A 26,810-nucleotide genomic window follows, 5' to 3' on the forward strand; every position below is an offset into this window, starting at 1 on the left:
AGTGGCAGCAACATATTTATACCGGCTTAATATAAATTATGCATCACGACTTCATACAGAGAAAAATGAACGATCATCTGATGTTTTGTTGTGAATGATGTGGTAGGTGAAAAAAATTTTTTACATTGAAAACATCCATTTATTTTTTTTTGTTTTTGTGTCAGTTAACAAATATTGTTTTGAAAAAAAATTCAAAAAAAAAAAAAAAATTCTTATCACTTTGTTTGTGCGATAAAAATTTCCATAAATACTCACTTAAAAATATTCCATTCATTCACGTCGTCAGTGAACAAATCCGTCGTGAGTTGCTTTTATTTTCATTTTGTGCACGATTCTACATTGTACGACACGCAACAACATCATCTCACTCACCGAAACATTTTAGTTTATTATTGAACGTTGGGCGAACTAGACGTGAATACTGAAAAATCTTGGAAAAAATTTATTAAAAAAAAATAAAATAAATTTAAAAAGGAAAATTTTTCCGACTGTAGTTGGAAAAAAAAAATTTAAAAGTTAAATTGAATAATTTTATTTTTGAACAAAAAAAATATTAAAGTGTAGAAAAAAGTTTTAAATACTTTCCGCATAATTGCTGACAAAAACCGCAATTATTCTATTAAAAAAGTTGTGCATTTTTCGGTTTTTAATACAACTGAAAAAAATATCAGAAAATAAATAAAGTTTAAAAACTTCCTAACTTGTCACACACAAAAAAAGGTAAATAAATTTTACACATAAAAAAATATTGATCAAAAGTGCAAAATTTTATTAAAAAAAATAATAATTCAATTTGCCAAAAAAAAGTGTAATTTAAAGTTATTATATCAAAAAGTTGTGAATAGCGTGTCATCATCATCATTGATGTTTGTTCGTCAATTTGGCAAGTTTGTTTGATAAATTGAATGGATGGTTGGTTATAGGATGTCAAATTCAATTAAGAACTTTGTTCGTCGTCTCCGTGAAAGTAAAAACCGCACACACTCTGGTTGTCTTGCTACATAAATACAATTTAATTGAAGCAAAAATTAATTCGATGCAAACCGAATGAAAACTTTGTCTCAACTTGAATTGGCCTCTCAGAATCAATTAGACAAAAAAAAACTTTAATTAAGAAACATAAAGAGAAAAAAATGCATTTATTTATCTGTTCAATACAGTGAATATTATTTCTCAATTTAATTTATTTATTATTATTTTATTATGTAAAACAGATATAAAACAAGTTATTTGCTCGTGTAAAAATTTATCTACTAAAACTGCACACAAGGTAGAAGTTATTAAGATTATTTCTTGTTTAATTTACGAAACTTGAGCAAAGTAACGTGATAATGCCTCGTTTGTTGGTACAAAAGTGCAAATTGAATTAAATAAGTAAATTAATAGAAAAAATGGTCTGAATTTGTATTAAATAAATAGAAAAATAAACAAAAGTGCAAGTGATTCTCGAATTATCTCGGATGAGTCGATAAATAGAGCAATAATTAAATTTTCTGTGAAATCGTAAAATAGAGAAAAAAAATTAAACACAAAAAAATAAAACGAGAGAAAAGGTAATCAAGAGTTGATAAACATAAACAAGACTCGACATAAAAATAAATAAAATACAAAAATAATTCATCAGAAACGCATTCGAGACTAGACATCGCCGCTATGTCGATATCTTAATGCCAATGGTGAAAGGCAATGATAATTGTTTTTGTTGCCATTTCTTTAATTTTTATCTTTTTCTCTTTATATCATTCCACGTTAATTATTGTCCATCAACAGGTCGTTTAAACCGTCCAGATATTTTATTAGAGATCTTAATTGCACAATAAAATTCATAGAAATTACCTGAAAATTACTCGACCTGATCCTTCCACAGATTAATGACCGTTTTGTTAGCCAGGTCTATGAATATAAAATAAGGGACAAAAACATAAAAAAAGCAATTTTAACACTCTTAATAAAATTAAGAAAATAATTAGAAAAAAAGACAATTTTTTTTAGTACGTGACTCGTGTCGTGAAAAAATAAATTTCCTGACAAGCAAAAAAGAAAAAGAAAAAACATGATTTACGTCTTTATTCAAGAGTCGAGCTTATCCTAGGCAATAATCAACTCTCAACTCACAGTCACACATTAACTACAAAAAACCGGTAAAAATTCAACAACACCGCAACAATTACTTATACCCACTCCTACATGATACCAACATGAACCTTTTCTCGAAAAGAGCAAGAAAGATGCAGCAAACGTGATAAGTCTATTTTTAACTAAAAAAGAAATAACATGAAGCAGTGCAAATTTAATAACAGCACGTAGTTTGTAGTAGAATCATTTTATTTTATATGATTATACTTTTTTTTGTTGCCTTTTGTTAATAACTCGTTTACAAGAGTTCTCACTCCTTTTGTCTTTCTTGCTGTGACGACAGAGGTGACATGACACCTTTGCATTGTTCGTTTCTCTCGCAATTGATTCTCGGTAATGGAGATGCGGTAGAATAGTAGAGATGCATGATTATTATGTTTTACGCAGAAATTAATGTTTGAACAAAAGTTCAGCATCCTGGAGAATATTGCATTCAGTTGAATCGGTTTTCAGTAGAAATGCAACTTGAGGAAATACGGTGACGGTAAACGAGCTTTGTATCTTTTATTGTATTTCTATTTTAATTAAATTGTAGGAAGTTAAACTTTTTTGAAAGAAATGTGTCATTTTTCTAACGTTTAAAAACCTTTTTAATTTTTCTAATTTTTTTTTTAATTCAAAACTCCTGAAAATCTCCAAAATGATTAAATATGAACGTTTAACACTCACCAAAATATAAAATTCATAATTTTCTTTAATTTTTTTTTTAATAATTATTTTTGAAAAAAATTTATAAAATTAATTAAAATTATTTTTTAAATTACTTTAAATTTTTCAAAAAAATTAAAAAATATTTTAAAAACTTTAAAATTACTTAAAATTAAATTTGATCAACGCAAAGAAAAATATCACCTAATGTATCAATTTCCTTTCTTCATTTGGCAAAATTTTATCTTTTCTGTATGAACTTAAGGATTTTAAGTCAAGTAAAAATTATAAAAGAATTTAATTTTTCAGTAATAATGAGCAAATTTCATTTATTCTTTTTTTTTTGTGAAAAATCAAATAGCGTAATGGAATTTACTCATTACTAATAAAAAAATTGAATTCTTTTCAAAATTTTTATTTGACTTAAAATCCCTAAATTCGCATTAGGTTGTCCTTGAAACAATTTTTCTTGGGATGTTTTAAATAAAAATTTCGTGAATATTTTTCAGAACTGAAAAAATATCAATTTTAAGATTTTTAGGTGAATTTTCTTTACTTATCAAACGCCTAACTTAAAAGTAACTTAACTTAAAAGTTAGGCGTTTGTTACGAAATTTACCTAAAAATCACAAGAAAATCTTCTTTAAGTTCTCACCATCTTCCGTCACATTACTTAACAAAACATCCCATGAAAATATGTTTCAAGGACAATCTAATGTTATTTTTATCAGCAAAAAAGAAAGTAAAATACCTTCCTCGAAACCAAATCCATGATCATCTTCCACAAATAAAAATAATTCCGCCAATTATCAGAAATATACAGCCTTAATTCGCACGTTTGACCCTATTATGTCATGGTAATAAGGATGTTTCTCTGAAATACAAATAAATAACGTAAATAATAATCCTTGAGCACAAATCTACTTCACATCACCTCCATACTTTTCCGTACTGCAATGTACAAAACTCAACATGAACAACAATTGAAGATAATGTTTCATTTGTGTTTGTTACCTGAAACACTTTCAAGTGTTTGCTTACAATGTATCAGCTTTAATAACATAATAATCAAGCAGTACAAAAAGCCGGTATTTAACACACTTAGAGGTCAATTTAAATTGTATTTTGAGATTAAATATGCATTTCTATTGCTCTGTAATTTTGTTTGCTCGTAACTCTGATTATTTATAAATTCAATAAGCTCGGATTGTGTGCGAAGAAATAATTTTCGTTGATACGATTAGTCAGCTTAGAACAAAGGAAATAAAGTTGGAACGTAGTTAAATGCGTGATGAATTTACTTTTTTGTTTGTTTGATAAGAGTGAAAAAAAATAAAATTAAAAAGATCAGATTGACGCCTTAAGTGAATTTTATGATCCCGTAAAGTATTAGTTTTACTTGTAAGGAATCAATCTCATCTCTTAAGCCCTACGGAAGAAAAAGGGGTCAAATTAACTTCTTAAAGGGGCTAATTTCACCCCATTTTCTTCCATAGGGACGTTAAGGAATCAACTTAATGTCCCTTTGGAGATGGTTATCCACAGACCCAAAATTGAAATCCTTTAAGAGGTCATTTCAAGGTCAATTTGATCCCTTTTGGAAGAATCATTCTGTTTAAAGAATTAATTTGACCTTGACTTGACCTCTTGAATATATTAACTCTTTGGGTCTGCGGATGACCAACTTCAAAGAAGATTAAGTTGATTTGAACCCTTAAGAGATCAGATAGAACCTTTAGGAGTCACACTGACCCTCAAAAGATCATAAAATTCAATTAATATTAATCTGATCTCTTAAGGGCCCAATGTCATCCGTTTTTCATTCGTAGTGTAAAAAAAATTACAAAGGTGTTCAAAAAATTTTTGGCATGCACTTATTAGGCAGCAAAGTATTTATATTACCTACCGCTTTTTATAATAAACAACAATTATTCGTGTCTTTGCTTTGACGCAGCTCGCGCAATGTGGGAGTGAAGCTATTTAATTTTTTTTTTCGGCAAGTCATTGTTCGTGTTCAGGTTCACTCGCATTTGTAGGTTAGATCTTTTAGCAGATTAACGTTGAATAGTGTGAAGGTTTATTGACACCTAGGACTGTGATAGAAAGACCATCAGGTGGGTGTTTTTCGTGATTTCTCTAGTTTTTGCATGAAAGGTCGTTAAAATTAAGATTGATTTTTTTCTCATTTCCCGTTGTTTTTATACAGCAAAAGCGCGTGACAGCTGCCTCTTTATTGAATTTTCCTATCCTCGTGCTCGTGCCTATTAAAATCTCATCAATTTCTGTATTTTCCATGATTAAATTCTTCGCTCAAGCATAGAAAAGTACTCGAGAATACTCTTTTTTAATTCTTTCTCTCTGCTATCTAAATCAATATTTTCAATGAAGAAATCAAATGTGTGTGATATGAAGACAGAGAGTGGATAAACACATGTTGCTATCTTTGCACAATTCCCCACACAATTTTATTTATGTGAAAAACCTTGGCTAGAGACAGAAATTTTCCGCACGTGTTTCACGATCATGTGAAATGGAGACACAACAAGGACTGAGCGAAAGTGCCTCATGAATGATTGTTATTACTTGTGAGATAAGGAAATGGAAAATTGCTTGTTTTGCAAACAAATACATTAACAATCTCTCTCCTCGTTCTTATCATTCGCAGATATCCACATAAAAATGTCAAAAGTTGCATCGAGTAATGGTGGCTTGGTCAGCTACAAAAACAAGAAAGCAATGACAATAGATCGGTCTTCGGCAAGTACAGCTTCGAATGACAGCAGTTCCGATCCGCTTGAAAGTGATTTCAGCGAAGGCAGTGTCGAAGATGACGATTTAAAGGGAAAGTCAACTAGAACGTCAAAAGCGAATGGCAAACGGACTTACACTTTGGATGACTTTCAAATCATTAAAACAATTGGTAAGTTACTTTTTTTTATACATAAATTATATGTTGTCTAATGCATGCCTGAATATTGCGTGATCAATTATTGAAATATGAATTTATTGGATTCTCATGCGATATTTATGACCATGATGATAACGGACTTTTGTCAGGACATCACATCACACACAAAAAAGGGAGAAAAATGGCGTTAATAACCTTTCATGGTCGATTGTAATCGAATCAACTTTTTCCTCGGTATCCTTGTCATATATCGTGTCATTCTCATTTCCACGAAAGTGAACGTCTTTTCGAGTTATTTATAGATGTAGAATAAATTTGCAATTACAACGTTTGATACACTTCAACTTGTGATAATGTGTAATTTGAGATGTTGATGGATGAGTGGAAAAAAACACTTTTGTGATTTTTCTCATTTTTTATCTTGCTCATTTATTCGATAATTTGCATTAAAGGTGTTACATTTGCTTAAATTTGAATAATTTTTTAGAAAATATTGCATAAAAATTTATCGCATCTCATGTTTACCGAGAATAACGTGAAAATATTTATCAATAAGAAGTATTTACTTAAGACGTTCCGTTATTAATTAGCAGGGATGAAAAAAAAATATTTAAATTGGTGTGATTAAATATTTTCTTAGAACTTATTCAGCTGATTTCAATTATTGCATTCCAATTTAATAAAATATATTTTTTATGAAATTTTAATTTAAATTTTATTTTAAATTTATAAAATAAAAAATGAAAATAAATTAAATTGACTTAAATTAATTAATTAATTAAATTAAATTTAAACTTAAAAAAAAAAATAAAAATTTTATTAAAAAAAAATTTTAAAATATTTGAAATTAAATTTTATTTCAAGTATTTAAAAAATTTTCTTTGCACACATAAAAGACATTTTTAAATATTGAACAAATTAAAATAAAAACAAAGCAAAATTCTCTTATTTTGCAAAAACAAATTTTAGCAATTTTGAATACTTGTTCTTCAAATTTTTATGAAAATTATTTAAATAAAAAAAATTTAAAAAAATCTTTATAAAATTTATCACGTCTTTTTAAAAAAAATATTTTTTTTATAAATGGTTTTTTATTATTTTTTTATTGATTTTTTTTATATTTTACACTTTCCATAATATTTTTTTAAAATATATTTTTATGTACCAAAAATCGTAATTCTTATTATTAAAATTTGTTGTTAAACATTTTAAAATACGTATTTTCTCGTTCTCGTTAATTAGCAATAAAAAGAGAGTTCATTCGTGTCTTTTTTTGTGGTTCTTTGTTTAAAAAATTTTTTTGTTTTTATAGAAAAGGAAGTCGTAAACGCCAACGTTACTTTCTTTTGTGATTTTTTTTTTACGAAATTTTAATGTTTTACTATTTTTCGTGAAAAATGAAAAATCAGAACAATAAAATTAAAATAGCTTGTTCCATTTAACAAAAAACAAAAAAAAAATCGAGTCCATCAATACAAAGTTTGATGAGGTCAGACCTGTTTGACAGGCAATCTTAAACAGATGCGACCTCCGATTGAGCAAAAATATACAAATATAATTGCAAATACGAAGAAAAAATGAATCACTATCACTCTCATTTGTTTAAAATCAATCAATTGGAGACTAAACTAAATTTAAAAAGATTCAATAAACAAAGCGGCTTCTATTTGAAATGCGTTGGCTTGAGTGACAGCGCGTCAAAAAGTTATTTAATAAATATTGGGTGTAGATTTCGGCGAAAGAAAGTGTTGCTCATGGTACTTACCTGGTAAAAGATTAGAAGTTTTGACATGAGTTTTGATTGATTTTTAGCAATTTTAACAACTTTTTTTCAATTAATTTTTTTTTTTTGACTTCAAAAATTGTCAAAAAAAATTATAATTTTTTGGGAAAATTGTAAAATGTTGTAACAAAAAATTACAGTAGAAAATTTAAAGTAGAAAAATCATCAAAAATTGACTTAAAATTATCTGTTTTTAATCACTTACGTAACAATTTCATCCATCAGATGATGATCAATGATAATCATCATTCGGATCTTGCATAATCGGATCGTTAATTGATGCTTTTTTTATAAATCTTCCGAAAGTGTGATCTAAAAACGTTTCATCACCCAAGTGCTAGATCTCGTAAAAAAAAATTCTGACGTTCGTTGTTTTCTTCGCACAGACACACTTTCTGTTAGAAACAACTTTGAGTTTCCTTGCCTAATAAATTAACTATAAATACACGAAAAAAGTCACTCTCGTGTGTCTAAAATATATGATAAATTTAATAAGTAACATCATCGTCGAATTCGTTGTCGTCACAATAAAACGCTTTAATTCTACGTGAATTTACGAAAAAAATTGACTTGAAAAGAAATTTTCTTGGATACTTGCCATTATTATTCCATGCAGTGATTATAAAAAATTTGTGTCTCGCGTGTTTAAAAAAATTGCGAAATATCGTAAAAACTTTAAATTTCATGAAATTAATTATAACAAAGTATTTTTTAGTGCTTTTTAATTAATTTAATGAATTTTTATTTTTTTTAGAATTTTAAATTTATTTTTAATTTTTTTGCTCATATTTTGGAAATTAAATTAAAAAAAAAATAAATTTTCAAAAATTTATAATAAAAAAAAATTTTAGCACGTAAAAAATGCATTTGCGGCAATTAAGAAAAAATCATTTTGGCAAATTAGGTTTAAATAGTTATTAAAATTTATTATGAAAAATAATTTTAATGTTTTTGATCAAAAACACATAAAAAATGCATTTTCGGCAATTAAGAAAATTTTTTCCCAATTTTTTAATATTTTAATTACAAAACCATAAAAAAAAAGTTTGAAAATTTTAAAAAAATTTCTAAAAAATTTTAATTTTTCATGTCTTGCAAATAATTTTCGTTTGCGAAACACTAATTTTTTACAATGCAAGAGCGACAGCTCTCTCGGAAATTTATTGTTTGCATGTGCTCAAGTGTCATGTCGGTCGCCCGTTTGTGAGATAAATGAGATCCCCGATTGACATGAAAGAAAGTTTGAATATTGTGCTGCAAAAACCTACTCGTGAGGCTATTAATAGCTTTAAATTTATGACCAACTTCATGAATCAATTCACATGTAAATTTAAGGGCTTTTGCTTCGTATTGTTACATACGACAAAACTTTTGTGATTGACACTTGTGCAATAAAATTACATCTAAATATTGCTCATTAAATGTCACGTACCTCACTCGTTGTTGACTTTATTTAAAATATGATCACATATTTTAAACGTTCTTGACATTGTGTAAGAGCCTTGCTACGTTATCAAGGCGATACAGAGAGATATACGAATGCTGGGTGAGGAGATAATTTTTTTTTCGCTACAAATTAAACGATTATCGTTATTGACACATTAAAAGTTATCTATACGCGGATGACATGTGACATGGACAAAGTTCACAACATTTTACGAGCCACTTGACCTTCGAACATCTTCATGTCACGTTGATATCTCGTCCAAAATCGTGCAGTTGCTACCACAAATCAGCGGCAGATTTACCGGATCCAGATTTCAAACGTTTTACATGTTTACAAACAACGTAATTAATAAAATTTAGCATGTAATAACAAAGTTTTCGTTTGTTCGCAGGCGAATTGCATGGGTGTTGAATGCCATTTTGGCACAGAACCCGAAATGTCTTTCGTGCATGTCCAATTTGTTTTAGCAGGAAAATGTTACAACATTTGTACGAATCAATCAAGATCATCACAATCAACATTTCCCTGACCTCTAAAGCGAAATTTTGCAATGCTGGCCGCCCATTAACGCAATGTGACATTTTTTTTGCACAAGGAACTTGGCAGTTTTTTGGCGACGTGGAAGGAAAATTGCCAAAATTTCAGTTGCCCCGAACATGTGTCTCGAAAGTGCCGGCGTAATTTCCAAATTTTCACTTGTTTATTTGGAAAAATCTCAAATTAACAGATGTTCCGAGGGGTAATTTATTTGTTTTGCTTCCACTCTGATGGTTGCCGGCGCGCAATTATTTTGTGTTTGTTAATAATCATAATAATCGCAATAATAATAATAATCAAATCCAAGAGTAATTAAGTACTATTAAAATTTTATTTAGTTTTATAAAGTAAAATTTTCTGCCAAGTTTTCTGCCTGTAGCTACTTAAATGCACACAATTAATCGGCGGATGACACTTTGTGAAGATTTATCGAGTCACCGTCACAAAAATTATTTTTCTTACTTTTGAAAATATATATTTTAAATTAAAATTCACGGAAAATCTCGCGAGACAGAATGCCCTACTTTAAGATTTTTCGTTATAAATTAAGAACGCCTAATGCGAAAACGAAGCGGTGCGAAGAAAAAATACACAATTTGACACGCATCTCCTCATGTTTCAAACAAAAAATTTAAAATTTGCCAGAATTTCGTGCTGAGATTTGGGACAAACATCCGGAAAACGCAATTTTAAAAGCCGAAAAAACACCAGGCGTCAACTTTTCGTCGAGATTGATGAACAAAGAAAAATCTTCTGACGACGTCATGTGACAACTTTCTCATTTCATGCAACACGTTGCACCGTTAACGACCATTTAAGGGCATCCATTACCAGTTTACGCGGTGATATTAATAAAAAAAAAGTGTAACTAACCTTCTCTAATCACACAAACATCATTTAAAAATAATAAAAAAGGTAACAGTAATTAGTTTAAATGATAACTGCAGCAAAAAACACAAAAACAACCATCTTTTATGGCAGCATTTAACACTTTCGATAGAAAATTTCTGCCTTATTGAATGCGTGAATAACCTTGGAGTTTTTTTTTATTATCTGTCTTTCACTAATGAGAGAAAAACAAAACCCACAAGTCGTCGAGTGTCCATTTCAAAAGCTAGCGAGCGACCACATTCCTCCATTTATAATTAAGCGCATTCATCAATGCTGCAGTTGTCGTAACGCAATCCAAACTATTAAAATTGTAATTGCCAGTTTTATATTACATCGTAACAATCACAACAAAAGAGCAACCGAACGATTAAAAGTGATCAAGTAGCGGTCAGCAATCGTCGTCGTCGTTGACAAATAAAATATATCGCGTTTGTCTGTCAGAATTCTCAAACAATTGATTTTCAGCTAATATAATATTCTAATAATGCACTACAAAATTAAAAAAAAAATAAAAACTTATATAAGTCGATAAATTATTGTTGCATGACAAGCGGCCGGTTTAACGCAAACTCAGCTTTTGTACAGGAAAAATGAATCTTTTGTGTTTGTATTCAATGCAAAGTTTGTTCTGTTTTGACTTGAGACTCTCAAGTTGTGAGATCTTAGATAATATCTAATTGTTTTAGCTTTTTTGCTAATTTATTAGTTCAAAGATAATTGCACCAAAGTAAATAATATAATATATAAATAATTGTCTTGTGTAATACTTAATAACTTTTGTTTTCAATAATAATTTTAATCTCATAAAATGAACATTTTTCATTGTTACAAAATTTAAAAAGGGTTCGTGATATGTATTTAGTATTTATTTGCAGGTTGAACGATTTTTTCTAAATTAATTTACTTGAGCGTTTTTTTTTTTTTTTGAAAAATTATATAATTTTTTTTAATATTTTTCATTAATGTTTTAAGAAATTTTTCATTCATAAATTAAAAATTATTAATAAATATGTATTTATACATATATGAAAATGTATTAAACAAAATAAATTTTCTAATAAAATTATTAAAATATCTTATAAAAAATTAAATAATTTTTTCAAATAAAAAATTATTAATATTAATTATTTTAAAAAATGTTCCGATATTAAAATAATAATTATTAAAAATATTTTTCCATTAAAAATATATGTATAAAACATTTAAACTTTCGTTAATTTTAATTTTAAAAAATTATTTATATATTTTTTCTATAAAAAAAATTAAAATAAAATACTAAAAAATTATTTTTAACAAAAAAACAATTACGAATCTTTAATTTTAAAGATATTAAATATTTTCCAATATTAATTTCTTTAAAATTAAAATTTAGAAAATTATGTAAAATTATTTCATCACAATTTATTCTTCACTAAACATTCTTCAACTTTATCCCAATGACGCATAAAATTCTTTTCAAATTATGCAAAAATTTGTGATAACCAATTTTATAGTCACATTGCTCCAACATTCAAATAGTTTCCAGTAAGCTTATATTTCTCAGTTATTTCATAAACAGAACAGACAATTTTTTCGCAAAAGGCTTTTTTCCATTACAATTCGTTCGAAAATAGATTTTTTCCGAACAAAAGTGCAACACCTGATTATTGAAATGAATTCTGTGCGGCTTACTATGGAACGTGCGTTGATGCAAAATAGCGCTATTACTTGTTCAGTTTCAATCTTTTCAGCGTAGATATCATGTCTCTTTGTCTGTGGCATGTGCATGTGTCATGCGGGGCTTTTGTGTGTTTTTTCCTATTAGCAATTTATTTTGACGTCAAACATTTTCAACAATTATAAATATATTTCGATTCATTTCCGGACAAACTTGCATCTCTTTAACGTGATCTGGTCTAGTTTCCATAGCTTATGGAATAAATTGGAAAATTTACAACGTGGTATGATGAAAATGTTTATTTATTGATGAAAATTAAGTAATTAATATTCTGTTGACCTTTGTTGCTACTTTAGGTGTGTAAAAGTCATTAATATCTAGTCTATTGGCATTTACTGCAAATTGCATAACTTTTAATTCATGTTTTAATTGCAATAAGTGCTTTTTTATTTGCGATGATTCGCAAGGGACATTGGATACTAAATCCGGTTCGATGAACCTTCGTTTTATTTACAATTGGTAAGAATTGTAAATTCCTCTAATATCCAATAGTTTCTCCCTCGTCTAAGTCTGTGTGTATCAAAGAGTGCATAATGAACATTGATCGCAGTATAATCACGTTCGACATGAATTTCAAATAAAATTTTACCATTTATTTATCTAAAAGTGCAACGACGTTATTCGCTTCGTGACTTTTTGTGGCCTAATATTAGCAAATTGCACTGCAGTCTAAAAGTCTGTTTCTCATTATTTTTTTTAAAGATGTTATTTTGCATTTTTTTATTATATGAATTAATAAAATTTGCAATGCAATATGCAACAATTGTCAGAATCAATTATTTATTCCAGTTTTGAAGATTCCAATTTCCCAATTTCCTCCACATTTTTGATTGTGGTTGCCGTGGCACTTCGTTTGACAACGATTATGTTCATCAATCTTTTTGTTATGATCTGGTTGATTATTTCCGCAGAAACATTCATTACCATTTTCAACTCCAGCGTAAACATAATTGTTTGTGCGACAAGACTCCAGACACAGATTAACACTGACAAGATGTGGAGTTAACGGGAATTTAAACTCTAAAATGCGTCTGTCCATGGTCTCTTTGTAGCATCCAATGAATTCTCCTTCAGAGTGATCATCCTCTTCAGATGACGAGGAATGAGGACCTATAGTCGGTTCAGGAGTTGTCGTAGTTTCTTCAGGAGTTGTCGTAGTTTCCTCGAGAGTTGTTGTTTCAGTTGTACTTTCAGTAGTACTCTCGGTCGTACTTTCCGTCGTAGTTTCTTCAAGGGTTGTCGTTGTTGTTTCCGTCGTCGATTCAGTAGTTGACTCAGTAGTCGACTCAGTAGTTGACTCAGTAGTTGACTCAGTAGTTGACTCAGTGGTCGACTCAGTTGTTGTTTCTTCATAATAAGGCGTCGTAGTAGTTTCAGGAACAGTTGTTGTTGTAGTTGTCTCTTCCGGAACATATGGAGGAAGAGTTGTCGAAGGAGCAGGAGGATAGTAATTAGGGAACATGTACTCGGGGAAAAGGATGGAAATGTTGAATACCGGAGCAGAAGTTGGAGCAGCTAAAAGAAATAAAATAAAATAAAAAATTACATTTTTGTAACTTTCGAATCTTACGAGTTTGTGATGACATAAATTTATCCATGAAAGCACCAAACATCGCCTCTAAGTTGGCATAATTCAAATCCGAAGTAACAGGATCAGATGTTGTTGTCGGAGGCTGTGTGGTTTGCATATTATTCTGTAGTTGATTGAAAAGATCAAGAATGGAAGTCATGACGGGATCAAGACTGTTGGTGTTGCCATTATTGTTATTCCATTGATTATTGTTGTTGTTATTCCATGGATCGTATGGATTTTGGTTATTATTATTCCAGGGATCATTTTGATTGTTGTTCCAGTTATTTTGATTATTGTTCCAGTTATTTTGGTTACCATTGTTGTTATTCCATTGGTTTTGGTTATTATTATTATTCCACGGATCGTAATTCTGATTATTATTCCATTGGTTATTATTGTTGTTGTTATTGTTCCAAGGATCATAGGAATTTTGGTTATTATTGTTATTCCACTGATTCTGATTATTTTGATTGTTATTGTTCCATGGATCAAAAGAGTTTTGGTTATTATTCCACTGATTATTATTCTGGTTGTTATTATTCCATGGATCGTTCGACTTTTGGTTATTCCATTGATTTTGATTATTGTTATTATTCCATTGGTTATTATTATTGTTGTTGGTGTTCCATGGATCGTAATTGATATTGGTCTGGTTATAGTAAGGATTTTGATTATAAGGATCATACTGATTGTTATAATTTGGTTGTTGAATATTATAATTCGGTTGCTGGTTATTATAAATTGGTTGCTGATTATTATAATTCGGTTGCTGGTTGTTATAATTTGTGTAATTAGGTACTTGATATTTTATTGTCTGAAAATTATTATTAATTTTTTTAAATACATATTGAAAATTAAAAAAAAATTGTAGATCTTACCGTGGTTGGAACATTCCAATTATTGTTATTATTATTGTTCCATGGATCTGCTGGAGCAAAACCTTTAAAAAATAATTTATTGTAAAAGATTTAAAAATACTTCAAATTTAAAATAATTTTATAAAATTACCATTATTATTGTTGTAAGGATCTGTATATCCTGGATCGCTCCAACCATTATTATTATTATTTTGATTGTCTAAAAATATTTTATATATCTCTTTAATCTTTTAATGCAAAAAATGACTCACCATTTGAAGCCCAAACATCCCAATTTCCAAATCCTCCATCATCGCCTTGATTCCAACTATCTCCGTTGTCCCAACTTTGTCCATTATCTCCACTGTCCCAGCTATTCCAATCGTCCCACCCTCCATTATCCCATCCTCCGTTATCCCCCATTATCCCATCCTCCATTATCATTTCCCCAATCGTTGTTGTTGTCGTCCCAATTCGTGCCACTTTCTCCATCAAAATTGAATGGAACAGCTTTGATGCTCGTCAGAAAGCTAAATTATAAAATTTTCAACTTAAGAAATTCTCTTAGCAACTTTGATCTCTTACACAAAAACAACGAGGGGTAAGAAAATTCTCTTGATAATTGTGACTTCTGCACTCATGGTCACCTTAAACTTGAATAAACCAGAATCCAAGTGAGATATTTGCTTAAATAGATTTTGGGTTTTGGTGCAAAAACAAGAGATTTTTCAGACCCTTAATTTGAGTGTTAAACCAAAATAAACTTTTGATAACAATAATTAGTTGAGAAAATTATATATAATAAAACTGTAGTTGAACTTTTAACGATTTTGCTCATCAATAAAAACTGTAAATAGGAAAAACCGAGACATTTTGATTGAATGTTTGTTCAAGGTCATTTTTTAAATAAAAGTTATTAATAAAATTTAATTTAAATTTTAAAAATTTGTTTTATCAAAATTTGTTTAATATGTTACAATAAAAATAAAAAGTATCAGTTTTTTGAAAAAATTTTAATTTTAATTCAAACTGTTGGACCTGTAGTTTTCGTTCTATCCATCGAATTTTTTTTTTGTTTTCAGAAGTTTTTTTAATTTTAATTAATTAATTAATATTCTTAGAATTTAAAGTTTTTGTCCAAATTTGAAAAATAGAAATTTTCTTAGCATTTCACAAAATTTTACATCAAAAATTTTGCTAAAAAACCTTCTTTCAGCTGAACAATAAAAAATCTCCTAAAATATTTCTGAAGCAGAATTTGAGTTATTTCGTTACAAAATTTATATTTCCAAGTCCAATTTTATACCGCTATATAAAAATATTCATTACATCTTCATCTTTCATTAAATTTTCTATAGCAACCATACTTAACTCCTGACTCAGTTCTGCGAAACACGTTATTAATCCGTGCATTAACAGCTCTAGATGTGCAAGTAACTACCGATAGGTCAAATAAATCAACTCAAGTATTGATGGGGAAATTCCCTTGCAAATTAAATTATACGTTCCTCTCGCGTCATTAAATGAAACACTCGACATTTCGATCAAAGATTTATTATTTTCCTACTAAAACTTCTATTTTATCCACTTATTCCGCCTACTTGAGCCTTAGTCAGCTGGAAATCTAATCGGAGTATTTCCCGGAGTCGCTGTGGTAGAATTTCCCGGTGCCTTTGTAGTTGTTGTTGTTGTTGTAACAGTTCCATTTGTGATCTGCTGATGAGTTATCACAATGTTAGTAGAAAATATCCCAAGCAACAAAAAAATAAATTTAGCAAAAAGCATTTTTGCTGCTCATCCGCCGCAATCGGGCTTCAAACGAAGTATAAACATTAATTTAAAATTTTTCGGATTTATAAACTAAAATTTGTAGAATTTTTTTCATGTTTAAATTACAGGTTATTGCCTTCCATTTAACCGATTGATTGACCTGAAATTCACATTTTGCGTCATTTTTCAAATAATTCTTCATGAAAAAAAAATTGGCACAAATAAATCACGTTCCCGCATGATTTCTTAATAAATTAAATTTTGCCGCACTTTCGCGTTATCACCGCCTTCTTTTGTTAATTTAATTTAATTTGAGACTCCAAATTCCATACTGCTTTATTTGGCGACAAACAAGATGAATAAAAACTGATTATCTCATCACAACGATTGCACGACTTTGACCTTGCTTGTTTTTACACAGAGAGATGAAATTTAATAACGTTTAACATGAACAAAGTGAAATTTCGTAGAACTTTCTGCTGAACTTTGTGTAAAAGTCAATTTTGTGTTCATTAACGAGACGGTGCAAAAAATAATTTCCGTCTTATAAAAAAAGTTTGAGAAAATTTAAAAAGTTAATCTAAAGAAATAATTAACACAAATAATGAGGAAACCCTAAAAATGATAATTTACATACTCAAAAAAAAAAAATCATCAAGCACGTGTAATATGAAAAATAACATGAATGCGAGACAAAACAAACAATTTACACAGCAGAATGATTTTCTTTAACTAGACCGTGAAATAATTTATTCGGCAAATTACAATGTTAAATACTACAAACCTCCCAAAAAGTGTGGCAATTTAGATATAAATGATGATGATGATGAAATAACAGACAAAAAAGAAAAAAATATCAATCAAGATAATGTTTTTGGTGCTCACTTATACACGAAGAAATTACAGTTCATTCAGGTCAGTTGCATTTCGCTCGTGATGACTTCTTCAATTCTTCGCTTGCCACCCAAAATTGCTTCGCATAGCTTCTATAACAATAAAAAAAATAATAATAGTGAGATATATGGAGTGATGGTGGTCGCTTGCCACCCAAAATTGCTTCGCATAGCAACTTTACAAAAGAAAATGCAACAAAGTTGTTTTTTTTTCATCCTATAACAATAAAAAAAATAATAATAGTGAGATATATGGAGTGATGGTGGTCTAATAATAACAACAAAACCCAACAAAACGTTCCAGTAGGTCTTAAGAACTCACATATTGCGCAAATAACTTCTTATTTAGATGATTATTTTGTGTACGTGTTTTACGGTTTATTTATTTATTTATATTTATAAAGTTGATTTGTGTATAAATTTAGCCCACCATGAGTAAAATTTTCAAAATAGATTCTTAGAAATCAATTTCGGTTATGTAAGATTTTAATTTTATTATTTTTTTTTTGTCCGTGAAAGTAAAAAGACGTCAAAACAGATGTAAATTGATATTAATTGCCTTAGTAACGAAAAAAATAAATAAATGAACATTCGCTAAATTTCATCATCATATTGGTAATGAAATTTTTAAACAACTTTCATCAGCTGTAAAATAGCACTATCAACCGCGACAAGTAAAAATAAACAAAAAAATAATAAGTTTATGCAAAATATTTTTTTTTTAAACAAGTGGACCTTTTTTTCCGCGAGCAACAATAAAAAATAAAACTTTCCTGATGTACTTTCGATTTTTTTTTTCATTCTTAAAATTTAGTTGAAACCGGTTTTTTATTCGATTCCAATATTAAGTAACATAAACGAAACATAATTTTGTGCAATAATTGAGCTTTCACAGTAAATCCATCAATAAATAAGTCGCCGCCCTTGTGATCACTTTCTCTTTCATTCTTCTTCGAAACATCTTCAAAGCAATAAAAAATCACCTTAAGGCATTATTATCGCTGCGGTCTCTAATTTATGAATTTACAGGAAATCACTTACGAAATAATTATTATCTCGCAAAAAAATAAACACACACCTGATTTACCAGATATTTGTCGATTAACTTCATACTTTGTAAATATTGACAACTTTTTTTTCGTAATTTTTTCTCTTAAATATTATTAAATATCAACCAAAACACGTTTTTTGTTATATAAAATAAATTATATTTACCGGCACTTGTACACCAAAAAAAGCCATTCAATCCATTAAAATCTCATAAACGTGAAATAAATCGAATGAACGGGAAGAAGAAAGTACAAAAACCGCTTTTTTCTCTCTCTCTGCATGTGAACAGACGCAGTGTCGCTTGGCTTGTAAGCGCATCAGATGTTAATAAAATAAACATTCGTGCCTCTCTTACGTTTTATTTTTTTTTTTGCCTTCGTTGAATTGAAAAACATTTAATCACACAAAATGACAAACAATCTTGCTTCGAGTGTATAGAGTCGAGTTCGTTGACATTGAAATCGGTAAATAAATGATAATAAAGGTGCAAAATATTGGTAAACATGATTTTATTTTTCACGTGTCACTAACAGAAATTCTCACGTTTTATTTTTATTTTGGGAGAAATAATCAATCAATCCAATCGAAATTGGATTTTCTTGTTAATTTGACAATTCTCATGTTTTAATATTTACAAATAATGTATGATACTCATATGAGCGGCTTCATGTTGCGTAATGTAAACATTAATAATAATAATAATTGAATGGGAAACTCGATTTAGTGTGCAAATGAATAAACTACCACATACGTGAAGTAAATGTTGGGAAATTGTTTGTAAATAAGTTTTTGCGGTTTTGGTGAAAAGATGCTTTTAAAAAGTCTGTCTGTTTTATTTTTATGAATGAATATCTGAAAATATTAAATTAATTACTTTTTAATAAACTTCTATTAATTTTTATCAAATTAAATTATTAAAATATTAAAAATAAATAAATTCAAATAAAAAAATAATAAATAAAAAAAATAATTTTAGAAATTTTCATTAAATAAAAAAAAATAAATTTTGATTGTTTAAAAAATTTCATTGAATTTTTAAAACTTTAATTAAAATAAATAATTTAATTTAAGATAATGTCGCGATTACCTGTCGTCGGTTACGAGAGAGAGATGTCACTTTTGTGGCAGAGAACAAAGGAGATAGACGTGCTGGCGATATTTTGGATAATTTTGGAAAAATAAAGCGATTATTTAATTAATTGATTGAGTTTTCATAGTCATTGGAGTTACAAAATTAATGAATGGTATTTAAGTGAAAGAAAAATATTTTATTAACAATTTAATTAAACGATAAATAAATTTGTAATTTTAATTCAATTTTAATTATAAATTTTTAATTATTTAATATAATAATAAATTATGAAAATAATATGAATTATTTATTATAAAAATTAATAAAATACAAAAATTTAAAAAGAATTAATTAAAAATTAAATAGTTTAAAATCAAAAAATTCTACATAGAAATGATTCGAAAAAAAGATATTAGAATGATAAAAAAATTATTTTTCAATCTTGTAAAAAAATATTTGCAAAATATTTTTAAAAAAAGTGCTTACGTCAAATTTCACACAAAATTTTTTTCAAACATAATTCAATTGTTAATGTTATGTGAGAAGAGAGCAAATGTTTAATTCATAAAAATATTAATTTCATAAAAATTGCCGTCATTTAACATAACATTAACATTTATTTAGAAATTTATGTAATAAAATTTAATTACTTAAAAAAAAACTAGGTGAAGTGAGAAATACCTAATTTTTTGAAATTCTTTTATCACGCGGTCTCTGAATTATTTTTATCACGCAATTGCACGTTTTTACTCACGTTTTAGCTACCCATGATGCTACTCACTGATATTTACCATCTAAGCTTTTGCCATTGTTCTACGTAGTATTTATTGTTGTTGTTGACGATCAAAGACAGGTTGTTGCCATTCATGGATGATTTAGCGCTCGTAGGTGTCTGTGCATTAGAAACAGATGGTATTATTGTAAGAATCTAACCTTTGGCTAAGCTCGGAGCGACGCGTGGGTGAATATTTAAATTTTGTGTTTTTTGAGATCAATTTACGGTTACAGGTCAAAAATTGCGGAAATACAATAATTTATCGTAAAAATTTATTAGATGTAATTATTTTCATTACCTCTCTCGTTTATCTGGGTGAATGTCAAGGCTCGAAAAATAAAATGCGAAATTTTTATTTAAAGTGATTTCGCCATGTAATCATTTGTAAATCAAATTCCATTATCTTGTCATCTTCGTAGTTCGTAGTTGTCGTCTGTGTGTCGTCTTTGTTTACGTTCGAAGATTTTTTTTTGTGAGACAAATCTTTCAATTTTTTATTTGTCGTCGGTGTGTAGGATGTAAAATAATTTTCTGATGCAACTACACTAATAATAAGTTGATGATCCATCCGACGAACAAAATAGAGTAAATATTTTATCGCGAGACGGTTTCTGCTGCAAATTGATTTATTACAAAGAAGATGTCTTGTAAATGTGTTGCAATTAGTGCACGTGGAGCATCTCGTATAACGCAATTTTAAGTTGTTGTTGCTCCGATGATGATGATGTTGACGGTGATGAAATCAACCTGCCAACTCAACTTGATTAACTTTGAAGCAATTTTAACCTTTTTTCTGACAATTTTTCCCGAGACAATGTATTCAAGCAGCAACAGATGCCATTAAAAATCAAGCTAAATGCTCAATTACATTTTAAATTGCAACGAATTGAATTATTGCGACTGTCATGTGTTGCACGCCGTCGTAAAAATAATAATTAGAATCATTATTATACTGTAGATATTACACATAATGATATCAAAACCATTAGAATGTCACGTTAAAAGTATTGACATGGCGCCATCAAGGTCACTCAAGATGCATTGTTGATTCAGATTGCGTCTCTCTCGCGCTATTTCTTGTCCGTGTAATGAAGTATTTGTTGTGTCATCGGAGATTAAGTGCCTCTTAACCTTGCGTTTCTGCTTAACAGAGTTGTTACATGATGCCCAGTAACAAAAAGCAATTAATTGGTCACAACAAAAACGCTACAAAGCACCAAAGGCAAGTAACTGTAAAAAAAATTCATGTCTCGCAAGCTAAAATATTTGCGAGATATGAAAATTAGGTAAATTGGGTACCAACCAACAAAAGGATTGTTCATTGGGACAAGATTCAAAAATATGAATTGGGTTGAAATTTAAGAATTTGCATTGGGGCAATATTTAAATATGCGCATTGGGTGAAATTTTGAAATGTGTATTGGGCTAAAATTTCAGAATGTTCATAAGGGCAAAATTTTTGAATGTATATTGGGACAAAATTTTCAGAATGTGCACTGGGGTGAAATTTTTAAATGTGTATTGGGTCAAAATTTCAGAATGCTCATTAGCGCAAAATTTTTGAATGAGCATTAGGGTATTTCATCCTGAAGCACATTCTAAGATATTGCCCTAATGCACATTTTCAAACATTCAAATTTTGCCCCTATGAGCATTTTGAAACTTTGGCCCAATGCATATTTTAAAATGTTGCCCGATGTACAATCGTTTTGTTAGTTGGTGAACCCAATTTAGTAAATTTTTTTATCTCGCTGATATTTAAGCTTGTGAGATATGAATTTTTCATCGTGTAGAGATCGAAAGAGAAAGGAACGTCAATTGATATCAAAATATTTATTTTCTCCATCGGATTGTACAAAACGACGACAAATCAAAAGAATATTTATCAATAAATGCGTCAACTTTTTTTTTCTTTTTTTTTATTATTTGCAGTTTGTTCAATTTATATTTTTATTACGAAGTTATTGTCGAAGTACAAAAGAGAGAGACACGATAAAGTTGATTGTGTCGCATGCAATTTCTTTTTATGTTTTCTTTTCTTCTCTCATGTTTTTTCATGATGATAACCTATATATTCTTATTTATTTATAACTATTGTCATATACCTTTGAGCTCGTAAAGAGTGTATTATTGTCTCTAGAAAATGATGATAAATGATAAACATCATCAGCAGAAACAACAACAGGAAAACACGTTTTTTATGTTGAGTCAATGTCTTTCGTCTTCTGTTTTCACCGACAGATTTATGACTAAACGATGAGCGAAATGACGAGAAATTTTACAGGAAAAGAGCTCATTAAGAGGATTTAAAAGGTACTCGAGCATAAAATGATTATTATTTTGTATTATCATGATGACGGGAAAGGAAGTGGAACTATAAGGATAAATAAATTTTATTTAATACAATGTTGCTTCTTATGAAAATTAAATTAAAGAAAATTGTGATTGCAACAAAATTAATAATTTTAAATTAATTATTGAGTTGAATAACGATTTATTGATTTTTTATTTATATAAAAAATTTTAAAAATTAATATTCATTTTAAAAAATATTTAATTTTCAAAAATAATTATTTAAAAATTTAATTTAATTTTTTAAAAAATATTTTTGCGTTTTTAAAAAATTTTTGATAAAAATTTAAAATTTATTAAATTATTCGGATGGAAAAAAATACTTTTAATAAAAATTTAAAAAAAAATATTTTTTAAAAAAAAAATATTTAATTTAATAAAAATTTAATAAAAGTAAATATTTAAAAAAATAAATTAATTATTAAAAAAAAATCTTTAATTTTATTAATTTTTCTAAAAATTTTTTAAAGGAATTTTCTCGAATCATAAAAAAATACAACATCAATTTATCCACTTTGAACATTGAACTCCAAAAATGTCGTCGACAAATTGTCTCGAAAATTTTTCATTCAATTGGCACACAATGCCCATCCATATCATGAATCAAATTGATTCAATCGGAACAAAGAAATTTATGTCTTGAATTATTTAATGAAATATTTCATACTCAGTCAAAAATCAATCAAATTTCCAAATGAGTTCAAATCTTACATTTCAGACATTAACCATTCATACCGCGCTAAATTTATTGCGAAAACGTGCTTTGATCGCACACATTTACAACTGAATGGCCAATTAAAGTGATATTAATATTTATTGCGCGAATTAAGACGAAAATCAGTACCAAGTAGGAGTAAAATTATCAATTTTAGCAGAGTCATGTCTGTTCATTGATGTTTTATTGCTGCCCGATCAAATTTCTTTATCTCTTACTTGAATCTGCTCGAGCAATTTTTTTTTGCAAAACAATTCGAACGAACTGAGACTGTTTGGCTCAAACTATCATAAAAATAAACAAATAAAATTTAAAAAAAAATCGCGGAAATTGTAACATTTGTGACATTTATCACTTTTTCCTTGAAAATAAATAAAACATTAATTAGAACAGAAAAACTAACGGAAAAAGCCACAAACAAGAGTGTCACCATCGTCAAAAGTTTAAATATAAATTAATTTTATTATATAATTAAAATACTATCAAATAGACTCCCGCGTTTCCAAATTTATGAATGTTTTAATTTTTTTTATTTTCTCATACGAGACTTAATAAAAAATAATATTTTTAGAACAAACAGAGAAAACTCTAAAAATAACTAAAGAAGATAATTCAGATTTTTTTCCTCATTTCATCATTATTTTTCACATCTGTCTTGTATTTATTTTTGTTTTCTTCACCGAGTTGGTTTTTTTTTCTTAGAAGAAAGTGTACTCAATCCTTTTATCTAATTTTGTTTATTTTACGTTTTCTTGAGATTTTTCGCAAAAAAGTGCGAAATGACGTCTTTTGTGTAAATAATGATATTTGTCAATTTTTTTTTCACTTTCATGTTTAAATTTATTTTTTTTTTTTTTTGTCGTTACAGGAACCGGAACATTTGGACGTGTGTGCCTCTGCCGCGACAAAACAAACGATCAGTTTCGTGCGATGAAAATACTGGCAATGTCTGACGTCATTCGACTTAAGCAAGTGGAACACGTCAAAAACGAGAAGAGTATTTTGCAGGAAATTGATCACCCGTTCGTCGTTAACATGTGAGTGAAATCCAATCAAGTTTTTATAATTAAAGACGCCTTCGTGTCTCGCTCGTGAGATACTTTTATCCAACGAAAAGGACAAATTTTTTATTTTTTTATTGGGTAGAATTCCAAAATCAATTGAAATTTGATCCAGTGCTTCAAAGAAATTTCTTTAGTTATCAAGTTACAAAAGATAATTGTCATTTATTTGTCCTTTTTCGAGATGGAGACGACTAGTTGGCAACACAAAAATTTGTGAAAAAAAGTTTTTTATAATGAAATTCCCTTTGTTTCTTCATATTTCACAGGAAATGGCACACCAAAGATAGATCTTCACTTTATATGCTGTTCGAATATGTTTGCGGCGGTGAATTGTTCTCCTATTTGAGGAATGCAGGTCGTTTCAGTACTTCTCATGGTAATTTTAACTCAATTTTACTTTAAAAAATATTTTTAATTTAATTTATTTTTTCACAGCAAACTTTTATGCATGCGAAATTATCCTTGCTTTGGACTATTTGCACTCCCTCTCCATCGTCTACCGCGACCTGAAGCCCGAAAACTTGCTGCTCGATCGCGATGGTCACCTAAAAATCACAGATTTTGGTTTTGCGAAAAAATTAAAGGATCGCACATGGACATTGTGTGGCACACCGGAGTATTTGGCACCGGAAATCATTCAGTCGAAAGGACATAATCGAGCTGTCGATTGGTGGGCGTTAGGTGAGCAAAATTGCGGGGAAATTGAGTGTTTATTGTGTCAGGTCATGATCGACACTGGAAAATTGCGTTAAAAATAAACGATGTTTAATGCTTGTTATTTATGGGCGAACGCCTCCGCATGCTTTTAGTGCGATATTAATGCGGAATGATTCACGAATCGATGAAAAATTTGATATTTTTGTACGTTTTATGATTGTTTAAAATTAATTTTTTTTAACGGTGATGATGGTTTATTGACCTCCGGGCTTAAAAATATATTTTTTAAAAACTTTTAGAAAAATTACGATGAGACTTGATGACGCTTTGTGAGTTTTCACATGTGTGTCGCAATTAATATCGTCACCTTTTGTACAAAAATCAATTAAATTAATCGAATTGACCATCAGACGATTGCAAAATTTTTGTTTGAAAGTTCTTTGTTTATTTATAAAACACAAAAATTTTCATCGTTTATTTTGAATTTAACGGCTTTGGAAGAGTCTAATATTGAAAATTAATTTTTTTTCGCAATCTCGTGATTTTTCTTCGCAATTTTTTGAAAAAAAGTTCACAAAAATATAAAAAAATGTCCATCATCATCTCATTATTTGTCGATTTTCACGCATTAGATAGATGTTGTGTTGATGACACTTGTTTTCCGCTCTTTATTTGAAAAAATGACCTTCAATAATTTTTCTTACATTTTTTTCAGGAATCCTTATTTATGAAATGCTTGTCGGATATCCGCCGTTTTACGATGACAATCCATTCGGCATCTACGAGAAAATTTTAAGTGGTAAAATTGATTGGCCACGACATATTGATCCCGTGGCGAAAGATTTGTTGAAAAAATTATTGGTGCAGGATCGTGTCAAGCGTCTCGGTAGTATGAAGGTGAGTGGATTTTATCTAAAAAATAAAAAAAAAATGTATTAATTTTTTTTAATAATTTTTAGAATGGAGCTGAAGACATCAAACGTCACAGATGGTTCAAGCAAGTTGACTGGGACCAAGTGTTGGCACGCAAAATGAAACCACCAATTATTCCACGCGTCATTCACGAAGGTGACACAAGCAATTTCGACGAGTACCCCGAAACGGACTGGAAATCTGCGCGATTTGTCGATCACGATGAGTTAATGCTCTTCAGTGATTTCTAAATTTATTTATTTTTACTAATAATTGATAGTTTGTAAGATATAACAATAAACATACTGAATATCTACACTTTATTTTGCTTTTCTAGTCTCACACTTTGTAGATTTTTCGTTATTTCGCAACTTTAAGAAACTAATTAAACTTGCCCTTCTTCAGTTTTCTGTCCTGTTTCTTCTAGTTTGTAAATATGTTTAATATAAATAAACGAAAAAAATGTGTTTTCATTACAAAATAAATAAATATTTATTATTATATTAGTAAACTGTGATAAGATTCAATAAATGTATAATTAGAAAATGAAAATCTTAATTGTTTGAACGCTCAAAATAAAATTGTGCTGATCATGAATTTTTGTTTAATCTCATACAAAATTAATAAAAACCAAAAATATATATGTTTATATTCAACATTAAAATAATATAATATACAAATAAATAATAACTAAGCATTAAATGTGTGTACAAAAATTATTATATTTATAAATAAATACGATTTGATAAAAAAAAATATTTTTAAGAAATTTTTTGTTGAGTGTGACATGTTAAAAAAAATACAATATGAATAAAAATAAAATAAGTTTGTATTTTTGTATAAGTTATGATAATATAAAAAAATAATAACTGAGTGTAATGTTAACTTACCTTATTATATATTCTATAATATAAATAATTATTATTAAAAGTAATAAAAAATACGTAAAATATTTGTACATGTAAGAAAATTGTATCAAAAATTGGCTGATGATTATAAAAAATAAAGAAATTTGAACAGAGAAACATTTTTTTTTATTTTAATAATAGTTTT

The 26,810-nt window shown here is 28.5% G+C and overlaps 1 protein-coding gene across 1 annotated transcript; it reads left to right on the plus strand.

Moving 5' to 3' along the window:
* Nucleotides 1-414: 414 nt before the first annotated feature.
* LOC134833711 (cAMP-dependent protein kinase catalytic subunit 3) lies at nucleotides 415-26,401 on the plus strand. The gene is made up of 7 exons (XM_063848134.1): nucleotides 415-720; nucleotides 5,450-5,704; nucleotides 23,993-24,161; nucleotides 24,455-24,564; nucleotides 24,624-24,869; nucleotides 25,561-25,742; nucleotides 25,805-26,401. Exons 2-7 carry the CDS (start codon nucleotides 5,464-5,466, stop codon nucleotides 26,006-26,008), a joined length of 1,152 nt encoding a protein of 383 aa, XP_063704204.1. The 5' UTR covers nucleotides 415-720; nucleotides 5,450-5,463; the 3' UTR covers nucleotides 26,009-26,401.
* The last annotated feature ends 409 nt before the right edge of the window (nucleotides 26,402-26,810 follow it).

Source organism: Culicoides brevitarsis, chromosome 1 (assembly GCF_036172545.1).
Source record: "Culicoides brevitarsis isolate CSIRO-B50_1 chromosome 1, AGI_CSIRO_Cbre_v1, whole genome shotgun sequence".
In the NCBI taxonomy this organism is placed as follows: Eukaryota; Metazoa; Arthropoda; class Insecta; order Diptera; family Ceratopogonidae; genus Culicoides; species Culicoides brevitarsis.

What these genes read in the sequence shown, in the direction of transcription:
- LOC134833711 (XM_063848134.1), top strand. Translation starts at nt 5,464, where the DNA reads ATGTCAAAAGTTGCATCGAGTAATGGTGGCTTGGTCAGCTACAAAAAC. An exon ending in CACCCGTTCGTCGTTAACAT is followed by an intron (nt 24,162 to 24,454) that starts GTGAGTGAAATC and finishes CATATTTCACAG; the next exon opens with GAAATGGCACACCAAAGATA. An exon ending in AGCGTCTCGGTAGTATGAAG is followed by an intron (nt 25,743 to 25,804) that starts GTGAGTGGATTT and finishes AATAATTTTTAG; the next exon opens with AATGGAGCTGAAGACATCAA.